Source organism: Perca fluviatilis, chromosome 18 (assembly GCF_010015445.1).
Source record: "Perca fluviatilis chromosome 18, GENO_Pfluv_1.0, whole genome shotgun sequence".
In the NCBI taxonomy this organism is placed as follows: Eukaryota; Metazoa; Chordata; class Actinopteri; order Perciformes; family Percidae; genus Perca; species Perca fluviatilis.
Window position 1 is genome coordinate 21238065 of NC_053129.1, and position 13228 is coordinate 21251292.

Consider the following 13228-nt stretch of genomic DNA (forward strand, 5'->3'; position numbering starts at 1 on the left):
GAAATTACTCTTTAAAGTCTGCACGACGACAATTATCAGTTTGATGTGATCCGTCTAATGAAGGAATGAGAGGATGCTGTTTCACCTGAGATCTTCACACCTCTCTGGCAACTCAGGCCTGCGTGTGTCTTCAGTCTACAAGATATATACTCAAAAAAAACATAAATCAATACTATTTTTACTTATAGAGAGCAAAGTATCTAAAGGTTCAGAATGAGCAACAACCATTGACTAAAGGCCAACATAATATTACCCTTTATATTATATATTACTATATTATGATTAATTCACCTTAAAATCTTGTTTTAGCTTTTGCTACTTGCCACCTTGAGTAATGCTACTTGTTTCTAATGCAGTTTTTCCCGTTTCCATCAAGTGCAAATGTTCTTCACAAGAAAATTAAATGGCTTAAATATATTTACAAGTTGATTTACACCCAAAAAACAGCTGAATTATCTTGACAAACCATTACATTTTCAGCACTTGCTTTAGGAAAAAGAATAAAATTTAAGACCCAGTACTAGGACTGAGTTGTTATTTGGGCAGAGGATGCAGCTGTCACCAAGCTCCTGCCAGACCTTTCATGTCTGAAAAGGTGTGTAAGGCCTCACTCATGATCAAGGGGACCAACACTGGCAAGTTGTAAAACCAATGGCTCAGCGTCCTCTGTGTCCCCCTCAGCGGCAGTGCCTTCTATGTGAAGTGACATGTAGCTTGTCAAACAGCAGTGGGAGAAAATAAGCACATGTGGTGCTGTTAAATGGTATTACATCGAGAAAACTGCTAATCCACAACCTTTTCCTCTGATTTACATAAACAGTTCCTTTCAGACTCAGAGTAACAGGCAAACTTTGGTGCAACAAAACATTAATTACAAAAATAAATGTATTTAATCAATTTAACATTTTGTTTATTGCCATGAATCAGTCAAGCTTTTCAATCTGACAACATATATTGCAAAAAGAAAATGTAAAAAAAAAGGTTTGACTCAAGGTCCAATTAGCTTTTTCCTGGAGCTTTCAAACCACATCTCACTAATAGTCAGCATGTAATACTTAACTGTGTTTAAACTTTCCCACTGTTTTACAGAAACCATTCTATTAAGGATCACAATAACAGGCTGTGTTTTACATGATTTTATTGATAATTCTTTACAATTTCATTAAATGTCATCATAAACCGTCTCAAACACAAAAATATTCAAGCTATTATAATGTTAAGACAAGGAGAAGCATCACATTCTCATTTTTAAGAAGCTATAACCATCAAAATTTTGACTTATTTGCTTGAAAAATTAAAAGGATTCTTGGATTATCAAGAGTAGCTGATTTTTTTTCTTCAGTTGACAGATCGACTAATTGTTGCTGCTCTTCTGTAAAAAGCTAGTAAGTGGACCTTGAGATAAGATTTGTTTTTGTGGTCAACCATTTCTAAAAAAGGTCAAGAATTAACTTTCACATTCAACATAAAACAGCTTACATGCTCTTGCCCATCATCCTGTAATCTTGATGCTCAGTTCAGGAACTTCAGTCTCAGTCTCTCTGCCAGTGGCAATGGACTCTCACTACAAATAACTGAATCATCACTATCTAACACGACAGGTGATGCTGGAGTCTCCACATGAGCTGGTGAGACGTCCTGGCATTTGCTTTTAGTTAATACATGTATGCTGTTTACCTCGATGTCTGCACTGTAGCTCTGAGAAATTGGTCGTAATAGATGAACGGTCGGAGCGGTTTTTGTTGTTGGTTTGGATGTTTTTGGGTTCAGGGGGAAGTCTGAGAGGAAGCTGGCCTTGATATTGTTCACAGGCTTGATCTTAGCCCTTCTTTGAGGTCCAGACTGCTGGTTCTCTGCATCACTTTCCTCACTGGATGAACACATGCTCATACACACGCTCTTCTTGGTGGTCGGCGGGCCGTTCCTGTCCTTGTCACTTTGACCTGGGTCAGAGTGGCATCTCTGTGGTGGGACAGCTGATGACGAAATGGCTTTTCGGACAAATTTGTATTTCTGAGGAGGCTTTACATTACATTTGTCCTTTGTCTTACTTTGAGCTGCAGTTTCTGCCTTATTTGTGGCACACAGCCTTTTCTCAGTGAGTGGTTCTTTTTTGTTAACAGCAGATTCCATTCCTGACCATTTACTGCCACTGCTACCTTTACTGGGGATGTGTCCACTTGGTTTTGAGTTATGAGAAGAAATGTTTTTGAAAGAGGTCAACTCATAGTTTAGTGGTTTTGAGACCATGTCGTCGTTTACCTCTTTCTGGTTTATAGTTTTAGCTGTGTTCCTCATGAGCAGCCTGTCCCTTAGAGGGCACTCTGTGTAGCATAACTGTGGAGCAGGTATGGAGTCAGCTTCTTTGACGTCACCAGAGGTTTTCTGTGTGGTGTTTTCGCCCTCCGTTTCCCTGACATCAGTGTCTGTGGTTGTGCTCTGCTCGGGTGGCTCAGTGGTGTGGTTTGTAGCCGATTGTGGAATCGGAGAGGATGTGAAGGACAAAGCATCCCAGTCAATATCACTCAGGTGTAGAGCGTCGATAACAGCAGAGACAGACGGTGAAGCAGCAGTCTCTGATTCTGCATGAGACAGAGGAGTATTGGGGCAATCGCCAAGACTGCTGTGGTCTTTCTTTGACTTTCGATGCGGTTTATGGTTCACTGGAGTGTCCAAAACCACCACTTCTGGTTCATCCGAGTTTGAAATGGAAGCGAGCAGCGTTTGTGGTTGAGTGTTAGAGGCACTCTGAAGGGTCATCTGAGCCAAGAGGTCCGACATACCATCGGAGATGTCTGATGGCTTGTCCTTTTTACTCTTTGGCTTTTTCTCTGTAAAGAAGATTGAGAGCGGATGTCAGTGTTCAAAAACTCAAACAAGGATTTCATGAGTTAATGGCTACTGTAAACATATTCACTCTGGTATCTACTGACTGTAAAACGATTTCAATCTCAGTAGCTAGTTTCCCTACACATAAGGAAGTGAAGCTCTACAGCGGTTATGACCGGGGCGGGGGACAAAGTACAACCTGCATGAAGTGACAGACACCTCTTGGCTGCATCAAAGCCTTTGGTGTGAACCAGTCGAGCTGCCAAACTCTACATTTCCAGGTGTCAGAGCTGCTGCAATAGACAGCCTTGAAAAACAAGTCAAAGCTCCAGGTGCCTTTGATCAGGACAGCGTTGTTGGAACAGTGTGGGAAGCTTTTATTTCCCAGTTTAGTTTATTTTGAAAATGTAAAAATAAATTAAAACAAATAACATAAATAAGAACATTTCAGCACAATCTTCCAACATTATTGTAAATTATTCAAATAAGGATTCCCATGTTCGAAAAAGGAGTAGGAAGAAATTAAAAAGAACTTTTCTGGTCCCTACCCTCTTTTTCTATTTCTCCCTTTCAATTTGTACTGTGATGCATTCCATGATTGTATCTAAAACAAAATACATTTTATTTACCATTTCACAATGTCTTTTCCAAATATATAATGCAACCCCCACCCTTTGGTTTAGTCCTATTGATAAAAAAAACCAAATCTTAACCAAATCAGGATGTTCTGTGAGCCAAGTCTCTGTTGTTGCAGTTGCTGTGAATCCCCCCCAAGTTGTTTTAGGTGCCGTTTGATTTTTGAAAGGTTTGAGATAAGGCTCCTGCTATCAGAATGTATTATTAATATATTCATTTTTATGTAGTTTTTGAACTGCTCATCTGTGTAATATTCACACTGACTGTGAGCTTGTCAAGTCTGGGGCTCCCATTTTTTGTTGTGAAAAATGTAGCTATATTAACTGGTTTATTTGACAAAACTCTTCACAGAAAAAAACATAATATGGTACTTTATGGTACTTAAATGTACCAATATGTATTTAATTAAGTGAATATTATTGTCTTACTCTTAGTCTTTTTCTCTTCGGCCAGAGCTTTGTCTCTCAGGTAGCTCTTCACCACCTCTGGGTAGGCCACACGGAAGAGGGACTCCTCCTCCACCGTCCTCACCTCATGTTGATCCTCTGCAGGCCGATCCTCAGGAAACACGTAATGTTCTGCAGAAAAAAAACATTAAGGTCAGGTCCAAATTGGCCTTGATAAGTTTCTCGTTTACCTTATATTTTTAAGATTAAAAATGTAGTTCTTTACTGAAGAAAAGAAAAAGGTTAAACCAGGGACGAGAATTGCGACTTGTGGTGCACCACGTTTTATTAGGGCTGCAAATAACTCTGTTATTATCGATTATTCTGCCTATTATATTTTCAATTAATAGTTTTGGTCTATAAACATCGGAAAACTAAAGAAAAAAAAAAAAAAAAAAAAAAAGAAAAAATGTCATACAAATTTCCTAGAGCCAAAAATGAAATCATCAAACTTCTTGCTTCATAAAACCAACAGAACAAAATCCCCAACACATTTGATTAACTATAATGTTAGATAAGGTAAAACATTTGCCATTTTTGCTTGAAAAATGACTTGAATGATTAATCAACTATCAAAATAGTTCTATTAACTAGTCTATCAACTAATCGATTGACCTACAGTATTAACAGTTTTAAAATAGTATATGCAAATACAGCACATTTTATACATAACTCAAAAATAAATAAATTAAATCATTTTAGCCTTTTTACATGCAATTATAACCGTTCAAACACTTTGAGGGATTTTGGAATAGATACAGGTGTATGTTAGCCTGACGTCGTCATACTTAGATTCTAGTCGAACTTCCCGACGTCAAATTGAATCTTGTGGGCGGGTCTAAGTTCGGCTGGCATTCAGGCTAGGTGTACGTATGATAGGATTGGGTATTGAGAACCGATTCCTACTTGGAAAATTAAAAAAATTACGATTCCAGTGGAATCGTTTCTTTATTGGTGTTGCAGCCATGGAGCACAGTAAGCGGCACTAGGGTGTGGCTTTATTTTTTACGTTGAAAAAGCCCGGTAAAACTGCAACCCAGCATTGAATCAAAATAAAACGTTCCTCTTATTTGTGAAATAAGCATGTGACCCGTTTCAACTCCACCCCTCAAATAATTAGAATCAAGAATCGATAAGAACTGGAATGGAAAGGAAGAATCGCAATTGGAATCAGAATTGTTAAAATCCAAACGATGCCCAACCCTAATTTATGAGTGTAGTGAGATAAATTTACTGTAGCTTTTGCAAATCTACATGTATCACAAATAAACCTCAATTTCCACCCAACATCCACATTCAGGAATATCTGCATGTTTGGACATAAGAAAGGATGATCAGGAATATTTAACCAGGGGACTGCAGTTCACAGTAACACTCATCAAACTGCAAGAGACAATATGTTTCCATTTTGTAAGTATACATTTGTAATCAGTGGTTTCAGGTACTGTTACTTTAGAATATTCAGTCATCTCTATGGTATATACCATTTTAAAAATTCATTATGTAATAATTTTGATGTATAACAAATACTTCTTATGAATGACATTGGAGAAACCACATTCTGGATTAGTTGATTGAGAGTTTCAGTTGTTAGTGACGTGGACTTTGATATGACAGATTTCCCAGCCTGGGGAGGAAGCCAGTTTTAGCGCCTGGTGGCTGTTGTGACTGATCTGTCACCTCTGAACCCACCTCACAGCAAGTCACCAACAGACAACCCGGTGACGAGCACCCCGCACCCCAACCTCTACTTAATGCAGCAGTCACTTCATTCAACACAGAGGAGGTTTTCTTAAATATCGCTTTTTTTCCCCCCCCTCTGAACTTCTAACATGAGAAAATGAGATTTACACTGACCTGGTGTTCTCCAGATGATCTCAAAGCAAGCAACAGCATTCCTCACCCTTGGTTTCAATATTCTTTTGTAAGAAAAAAAGTGTTGTTCATTATGCATGTACTGAAATTATTTATTATTATTATTTATAACAACAATGCCACTAAAGAGACTTATTTTTTGGGTGGGGTTTATTTAACTTTTAGAACTACCTGAGGGGCTTGATTTGGGAGGACATTTCTCTTCCATATTTTCTGTTCATCAACTCCGTGTAGGTCATCAAGACTAAAACCTTTTCACTGGTGTAGTGCTTTGGCCATTCCATCTTGTCATAGGCAAATTTCTGGAAAAAACCCATTTTAACATGAAATGAATTTAAAGAGATAATTAACTGAACAAGTAATTAAAATAACCCCATTACCTGCATCAACAGCATATTTGGCTGTCTCCTCTTGAAATGTGACACTGGTTTATCCTTGGAAATCAGGAACTCATGAATGATCTGCAAAATACAATTGAAGTATAAAAACCCAAACAGATACTGTAGATTATTATACCACTTATTAAAAACAATATAAATCAAAGCAGATGAAAAGAGATGTACCTCTGTAAAGGGGAACTGTTGACTTGCCAGTGTTTTCCTAAAAAAAAAGAAATGAAAAGCAAACCATCCTTTAAAATCATTACACCCATTACGAGTTCTTTGTCTCGTGTCTTTAACTCTCGTTTTGTCCGACCAATAGTCGAAAACTGAAAGATATCAGGTTTACCATCATACAAAACAGAAAATATTCACATTTGAGTTTTTGATTAATAAATAAAAAAATAGCAAAAGCTATGATAATTATCTAATCAATTAATCAAGTAATAATTCAAGTGCTTAAGTAGCATTATCAGCTATTTCACCTCCTCAGACTGAGTGAGGATGATCATTGATAAAAGTATAGTATCAACTAGTCTTGATCTCCTTTTTAATATGTTGCCTTCATTTTCCTGCTTGCCATTCCACTTTTTCATCTTCTGCATTTACTACATTTAGTTTTTTTTGTTTTGTTTATTATTTTACAGAAAGTCACACACTTTCTGATATTTGCCTCAAAAGACAAGGCCTGGTGGGTCTGTTCATAGCGGTGCCAGTCACAGGGACACTGGTAGTCAAAGTCCTGGGGTTGACAGAAATGTTTACTGTTGCAAAGCACACAGCCGCCACGTTCATGTGCTTTTGCTGAGCCTGAAAAAGGAAGGAGAGGAATCAAAATCAATATTTGATAAAACAGGAGAAGTCAAGACAAACAACTTGAAAATCACAAACACTTTTGGGTGTAAAGCATATGTGTATGTTTTAACATGACTTTAAAACTGACTAAATGGCTTTAAATCAGCCATGTCCTCTCAGGATCAGGGGTCAAAGTTCAAAGCAGGGTACCACTCACCAGGATGTCGACATACGTTGCAGTGAGAAACCTTCTTTATAACTCCCTTAGACACATCTGCATTCTCCTCCTTCCACTGGATGAACCTGAGGTGACCAGAGAAAGGTCACAAGTGCACAAACACAACATTATAAACGCTCTTTGTGCGAGGAAGAAGTATACAGAAAGAAAAATACTGCTTATCTGCAATTAAAAAGGCAAGAACATAATCCACAGAGAGAGAGTTTCATACCTCTGCAAAAGAGTTTGTCCCTTCAGCATCTGGATAAGCCTTAGTGCTTGTTCTTTACCAACACCTGGTATGCCCTTATGGAAATATTACAATGTACAGTTAACATTAAGTCATTCATATTAATGATTTTGAGGATAAAAATGTCAGATGCCCTCCCTACCTTAGGAATATAATCACAGCCAAGGAGGATGGCCAGACCAACTAGATTCTCTCTGGAGAGTTGTAACTCGGTTTGTACCCTGGAGGTCCTGTAACAGTCCACCTGAGGGTCCTGGAGGGAAAAGTGAGAAACAACATTATGCAGATTTGATGTTTTTTTTTTTTTTTTTAACAATCAAGGCATCGGTAGAATAATAGGCAGAATTGAATGTATGATTTTTGATTGTGTAATTGACTAAATAAATGTTAAATGTTCCTTAGAAGTAACCATAACATGTGCCTTAAAGTTTCCTTTTTTGGTTTTGACAACAGCCAAAAGGATGAGAAAGCAACGTTCCACTAACATTTCCGGTTTGCATTTACTTGATAAATACTACAATACAAAATTGAACTGCATTAATTACTACTAATGATGAATGATTAATGATTTTGCTCTATAAATGAAAATTTAGTCTAAAACTATGACCAGGCTAAACTAAAAGTGTTCTCCTTAAAATAAATGAAGTATTTAAAGTAAAAAAGTAAAAACAGTATATAACAGTATGTATAACTACTGCACCCCTATTGCTTACTTGAGTTTTAGTGATACTATTAGGAGCAAAAACATTGAGTGTTTTTCCCTAGGTTTGTGGAAGACTAAGGTACACGTATTTAGCATGGTGGGGGAAAATATGATGTTTTTCAATAAATAAATAAATGCAATTTCACATCATTTTGGACCATTATTATTACCATATCTGTGTCTAAAACGTTGTAAAAGCTGGAGCAGATAATAAATAACACTTCAAAAGCTTAAAAATAAAACTGCTAAAGAAGTCCACTGGGGACCAACTACAATCATTTGATCTAAGAAAAGCCATTTAGTTAGTTTTGATGCTGACAGTGACTTTACATTCATTCGGGTCAAGGTGGTGCCCAAAACGGCTGGGAGCCTTAGAATAGTAGGGAAAACCCTGGAATATTGTATTTTCTTTTGAAAACAAACAGAGAACTCTGACATGTGCCCAAGTGTTACTTTGGTGGTCTGGAGAAAGTCTAAATCATTTGACTGAGTTTTGATCGCAGGCATAAATTAAGTACTAATCACCAGAACAGTTTGAAATGAAGAAGCCTTTCGAATGAACAGTGAAGCACGTTCTATCAAACCTCAGTCCAGTGATTGGAGTTCAACCTTCTCAAAATGTTGTACACTGTGAATGATTGAAATGCACTTTCACAAACATACTTTACTGTTCATATTGAAGTTCCTGTAGACAGTCCGGGCACCATACAAGAAGGCGTCTCCATCATTAGTGATGCAGCCATCTACCAGGCCCTGTGAGTCCAGGTAGGCACACATGGCCTCAGCCTCCCCGGCAGCTGTCACCCAGGGCACACCCAGAGAGTCCAACATGTCTGCACACTACAGAGGTAAGAGAAGGAAAATACAAAATTAATTTATTATGAAAGACTATGATTAGCGATGCAGGAGAGTGGAGGACCAACAAACCTCTCTAAGTACAGCTTTAAAGCGCCCTCTGCTGGTGTTTGTTGTAGACTTGGGGCCAGAAGCCTTTTTGAATCCTCCATATCTCGTTTCTGTCCTCTTGCTCATGGTTTCTGCTTTAAGTTGAGGGGCTTCTCCCTCCATTACGAAGACAAGCTTTACCCCCATAAGCGTGAGGGATGACACTCTAAAAAATAAATTCCTGGACACAAAAATACAATACGGTTTTAAATATTAGAATCGAAGCTGACATTATGAGGAATTAATTAAAGAACAATACGTGACACATACCTCAGGTGGGGCTTGGTAACTCTCCCAATCATTGCTTGGACATGCTGGGCCTCGCACACCCATAAACTCAGATCCACTGCCAGCGTCTTTCCGCTCAAACTGTACAGCGGCACCGACTCACAAACCGGCTCGACGATGGACCACAAATCGTGAACACCCATAACGTCCCCAAAATGCTTTTAACTGATTTAACAAAAAGGAAGTTTGTAGAAAACGTGAAATATAAACAACACAAAACAGAAGAACAACGCGGAGTTTTCAAATAGTGGCGCCGTTGAGCCGCGTCCCAATTCGTTGAACATCTCTGTACTACGCTGCCTTGTTGCTGTAGTAGTCCTCACAACGTGGAAAAAGAAGGTAAATTTGACGTTTTAATTGAATATACGTAATCACTAGACTTTCTATGTGGTAAATATAGCACTTATGGTTTCAATTAACATGATTATTAAAAGACAAGGTGGAAAGAAGAGCAGTCTCACAAAATCGATCAACGCCTGATTTTTTTTACCACGAACGTCATATTAAAGCGCCTCTAAATGCTTGTTGCTATGGAGACGAGGCTCGTGTTTACAGACTGACGACTATTTTTTTTTCTTGACGTTTTTATTTTCAACCATGGACTCAAAAATACACATAGAAATTGTCGGTTTAATTAATGACCGTAATTTCCATGTTGCCAAAAGTATTGCCGAGGTTAATTTCTTAACGTTTGTTTGCAGTCTTATGTAGCATAATTCATATGTTTTCAGCTGAACGTTAACAAATACTTGCATCGTTTGACTAGCTAACGTTATGCACAACAGGGATTGAAACAGAAGTTTCCTGACGCATTTCTGGATCCAAAAATTCAACCACTACTCGAATTTGACTGGCACACATATCTGTGCCACAAGAAAATGGTAAGTCGTCTGATTATACTGTATATGTTTGAAGTCCAACTCTCAAGCAAATTATTCATAAAGAGCAAAACTGCTGTCCATTCAGGGATAGAGAGTTGTTAGGAGTGCTGAGCTAGCTACATCAGTGGTGGAAGAAGTATTCAGATATTTTACTTAGGTGAAAGTAGCAATGTCAGTAAAAAAAAAAAAAAAAAAAAAAAAAAAAAAAAAAAACTATTTGAAGTACAACTCAGGCAGTCAGATTTAAAGGCCTTCACAACAATTTGCTGAATAGACCACTGCTCAGGTTAAAGTTCTGACCTATGCTGGGAAACACACGATACCACCACTCATTATGTAACGTTACTTATAAGAATGATAAAGATGTAAGTTGTGTTGTCCCACCCTAACAACTTAGTTCAACAACACTATTAGGGAAGTTACACATATGTCAATTAAACAGACAGGCTTAATCAGGCCAAATAAGTTAAAAAACAAACAACTGTGTGTACCATGGAGGTGTAGAGGCTTTAAGTAAAAGTAGTATTAGAAGTAAAATAAAGCCTTAAAGTATCAAGTACAAGAATTTTGGCCCATGCCAGTGTTACATTACTACTACTTGGTTGTTGTTGTTGTTGTTGTTATATTATTATTATTATTATTAATACATTATATTATTATCATTAGTGGTGAATGACTGTGTAGACATTAAAATGCTGTAACTGGTTGAATTGCAGCTCATTTATCCTAAACTGTATAATGCTGGGAATTGTATTTTATAAATGATCATAGCTCTTGTATGTATTATGATCTGCAAAGTAACTTCTAAGCTTGCAAATGAACAAAGCAGAGTAAAGAGTGACAAACAATGCTTGCCTCTGAAATACAGTACAGTATTGGAAAGTACAAGTACATCAAAATTGTACAGTCCTTGAGGAAATATTCTTGTTACTTTTCACCAATGCTCTAGATTGTACGAGCTGAGGTTTGCGATGCTCTACTATACAGCTTAACACACCTACACTGCTGTAGTTTGACGTTATGGTTATTCTGAAAGGCTCAATCACAACACATCTGTTGTTCAACACTTGTGATTAAAGGAGCTGCGTGGTGAAGCGTGGCAGTACTCCAGCAGCCTGATGTGCTTTCTGAACAGCCTTCTCCTTGGTAATGAGAAGGATCTCGCCAGCTGGGCTAAGAATCAGTGGAGTTTCTCTTTCACTCGGCCACAGGCTTTCTATATGGCTCTCACTGAGGACTACTACACCAAACACCTGCGGAACACTGGGGCAAGTCAACACCACAGTCACATAAGTAACAAATATAGGTATACAAAAAAATGTAGATGGAAAGTTATTTTCTGTTTGTGGTGTGTATCAGGAAGCAGGTCATTGACATCTGTACATGATAGGAAGGTTTTCAAACTATCAGGCTCCAGTCATACTTACAGTCATCATCAGTGGCTTTTCTAGATGAATATTGCTCTGTAAAAATGTATTTTATGAAATATTTATTATATTTGTTTGACCATGAAAAATCTGAATTAAAAGAATACATATCTGTGTCCTTTCATTATAGCATCAGTTTGTCTTCATGGATATTGAGATAGCAGGAGAGGCAGTAGGGAGGTTATTGTTTGAGGTAAGGCACAAATCCATGTAGTTTCACATTGCTTGCAGATGCCATCTTTGTTATCTCAACTCCATGTAAGCTTATAGTCAAATTTTAGCTAGATATTGTTAAAATTGCTGATATAAGAAACTAGATGGCCATTACAGAGTAGCTCCATGTTAAAATCCACATTGTCCTCCCTCCCCTCAGCTGTTCTCAGATGTTTGTCCAAAGACATCAGAGAACTTCAAGGCTCTGTGCACAGGAGAACGTGGTCTGTCACAGAGTGGCTTCCCACTTTCCTACAAGGGCTCTGTGTTTCATCGTGTGGTGCCCAATGGCTGGGTGCAAGGAGGAGGTACAGTATGGTTCACACAAGTCCTGTAGCAATGTTGATCATATTTAGTTGGTTTTCACATATAAATTAAATACAATTAGAGTAGAATTACATAATCTCCCATCCAACTTTAGCATCAGTGCAGTTAATTTGATATACATCTGGGATGCATACATTGCACTTGGGAATATATCAATAAATGATATCAGCGCTGGAATTTGAAACTAGTTACAACATATCTGATTTTATTTAAAATAAGTGAAATATGCATTGAGCTCCTCTAACTTCCTATCTGCATTACTCATTACAGCTCAACCATTGTTTGGATTATAAAAACACAGTAGTAACAGTAGCTATATCAATCAAATTTGCAGATATTTCTCCAGAGAGAAGAGGTGATGGAGGGGAGTCCATCTATGGACCAACTTTTGAAGGTAAAAAAAACATATAAACAGTGCAAGACATCTACAGTATTACAATGAGAACCCACTGTGCATGCTTGTATATTTGTAGATGTAATTGTACTGTCTGTAAAAACACCTGAACATGTGTTTTAGATGAGAGCTTTGCCGTGTCCCACATTAGACGGGGCACTCTAGGAATGGGCAATAAGGGTCCCCACAGCAACGGATCGCAGTTCTACATCACCCTGCAGCCCACACCCTGGATGGACAGGACCTATGTTGCCTTTGGGTTTGTATCACACCTATTTAATTTCTCAGATCTCTTATACAGTTTTGCTCAAGCCTAATGTCTTTTTTTCCCCCCTTCTAGCCGTGTGGTTGAGGGTGTCGACGTCCTCAAGAGATTAGAAGGAGCTCTGACTTGCAATGAAAGACCCAAGTATGAATGTAAAGTTAAGGATTGTGGAGTTTTTAAGTTTTAAGCTTAGTGTTTACATTTTTCCCCCAATGTTTTTCATATAATCAAATAAACCTGGAATACATGTAACATACAATTTACATTTCCTTTTCTTCAACATATATTTTTGTGTGAATGCTGATTCAGCAGCATTTACAGTATTGTTATCCGATTCTTTATTCTTCAACTTTCTTT

At 37.8% G+C, this 13228-nt stretch overlaps 2 protein-coding genes across 3 annotated transcripts; one reads left to right on the forward strand and one right to left on the reverse strand.

The window, feature by feature from the left end:
* Positions 1 to 1121: 1121 nt before the first annotated feature.
* Positions 1122 to 9538, reverse strand: LOC120546554 (flap endonuclease GEN homolog 1). The gene is made up of 13 exons (XM_039781533.1): positions 9347 to 9538; positions 9059 to 9257; positions 8795 to 8971; positions 7571 to 7681; positions 7411 to 7484; positions 7179 to 7264; positions 6826 to 6976; positions 6350 to 6386; positions 6167 to 6247; positions 5958 to 6088; positions 5769 to 5830; positions 3894 to 4043; positions 1122 to 2831 (listed from the first exon to the last, which is right to left on the reverse strand). Exons 1-13 carry the CDS (start codon positions 9505 to 9507, stop codon positions 1513 to 1515), a joined length of 2739 nt encoding a protein of 912 aa, XP_039637467.1. The 5' UTR covers positions 9508 to 9538; the 3' UTR covers positions 1122 to 1512.
* Positions 9539 to 9598: 60 nt separating this feature from the next.
* On the forward strand, positions 9599 to 13125 carry ppil6 (peptidylprolyl isomerase (cyclophilin)-like 6). Of its 2 annotated transcripts, none has more exons than XM_039781535.1 (8): positions 9599 to 9703; positions 10150 to 10245; positions 11325 to 11513; positions 11803 to 11865; positions 12046 to 12193; positions 12547 to 12606; positions 12730 to 12865; positions 12947 to 13125. In XM_039781535.1, exons 2-8 carry the CDS (start codon positions 10243 to 10245, stop codon positions 13056 to 13058), a joined length of 711 nt encoding a protein of 236 aa, XP_039637469.1. In that variant the 5' UTR covers positions 9599 to 9703; positions 10150 to 10242; the 3' UTR covers positions 13059 to 13125. The 2 variants fall into 2 exon arrangements, with proteins under 2 accessions (XP_039637469.1, XP_039637468.1); XM_039781534.1 differs by lacking the exon at positions 9599 to 9703 and adding an exon at positions 9850 to 10039.
* Positions 13126 to 13228: the final 103 nt, after the last annotated feature.

Excerpts from the sequence above, each read along its gene's own strand:
- ppil6 (XM_039781534.1), top strand. The coding sequence starts at position 9,962 with ATGGACTCAAAAATACACATAGAAATTGTCGGTTTAATTAATGACCGT. Across the intron at positions 12,607-12,729 it reads CTATGGACCAACTTTTGAAG|ATGAGAGCTTTGCCGTGTCC; the intron begins GTAAAAAAAACA and ends CATGTGTTTTAG. Across the intron at positions 12,866-12,946 it reads AGGACCTATGTTGCCTTTGG|CCGTGTGGTTGAGGGTGTCG; the intron begins GTTTGTATCACA and ends CCCCCCTTCTAG.
- LOC120546554 (XM_039781533.1), bottom strand. The coding sequence starts at position 9,507 with ATGGGTGTTCACGATTTGTGGTCCATCGTCGAGCCGGTTTGTGAGTCG. Across the intron at positions 6,248-6,349 it reads AACAGTTCCCCTTTACAGAG|ATCATTCATGAGTTCCTGAT; the intron begins GTACATCTCTTT and ends TGTATTTTGCAG. Across the intron at positions 4,044-5,768 it reads GATCATCTGGAGAACACCAG|AACATTACGTGTTTCCTGAG; the intron begins GTCAGTGTAAAT and ends TTTTTTCTGCAG.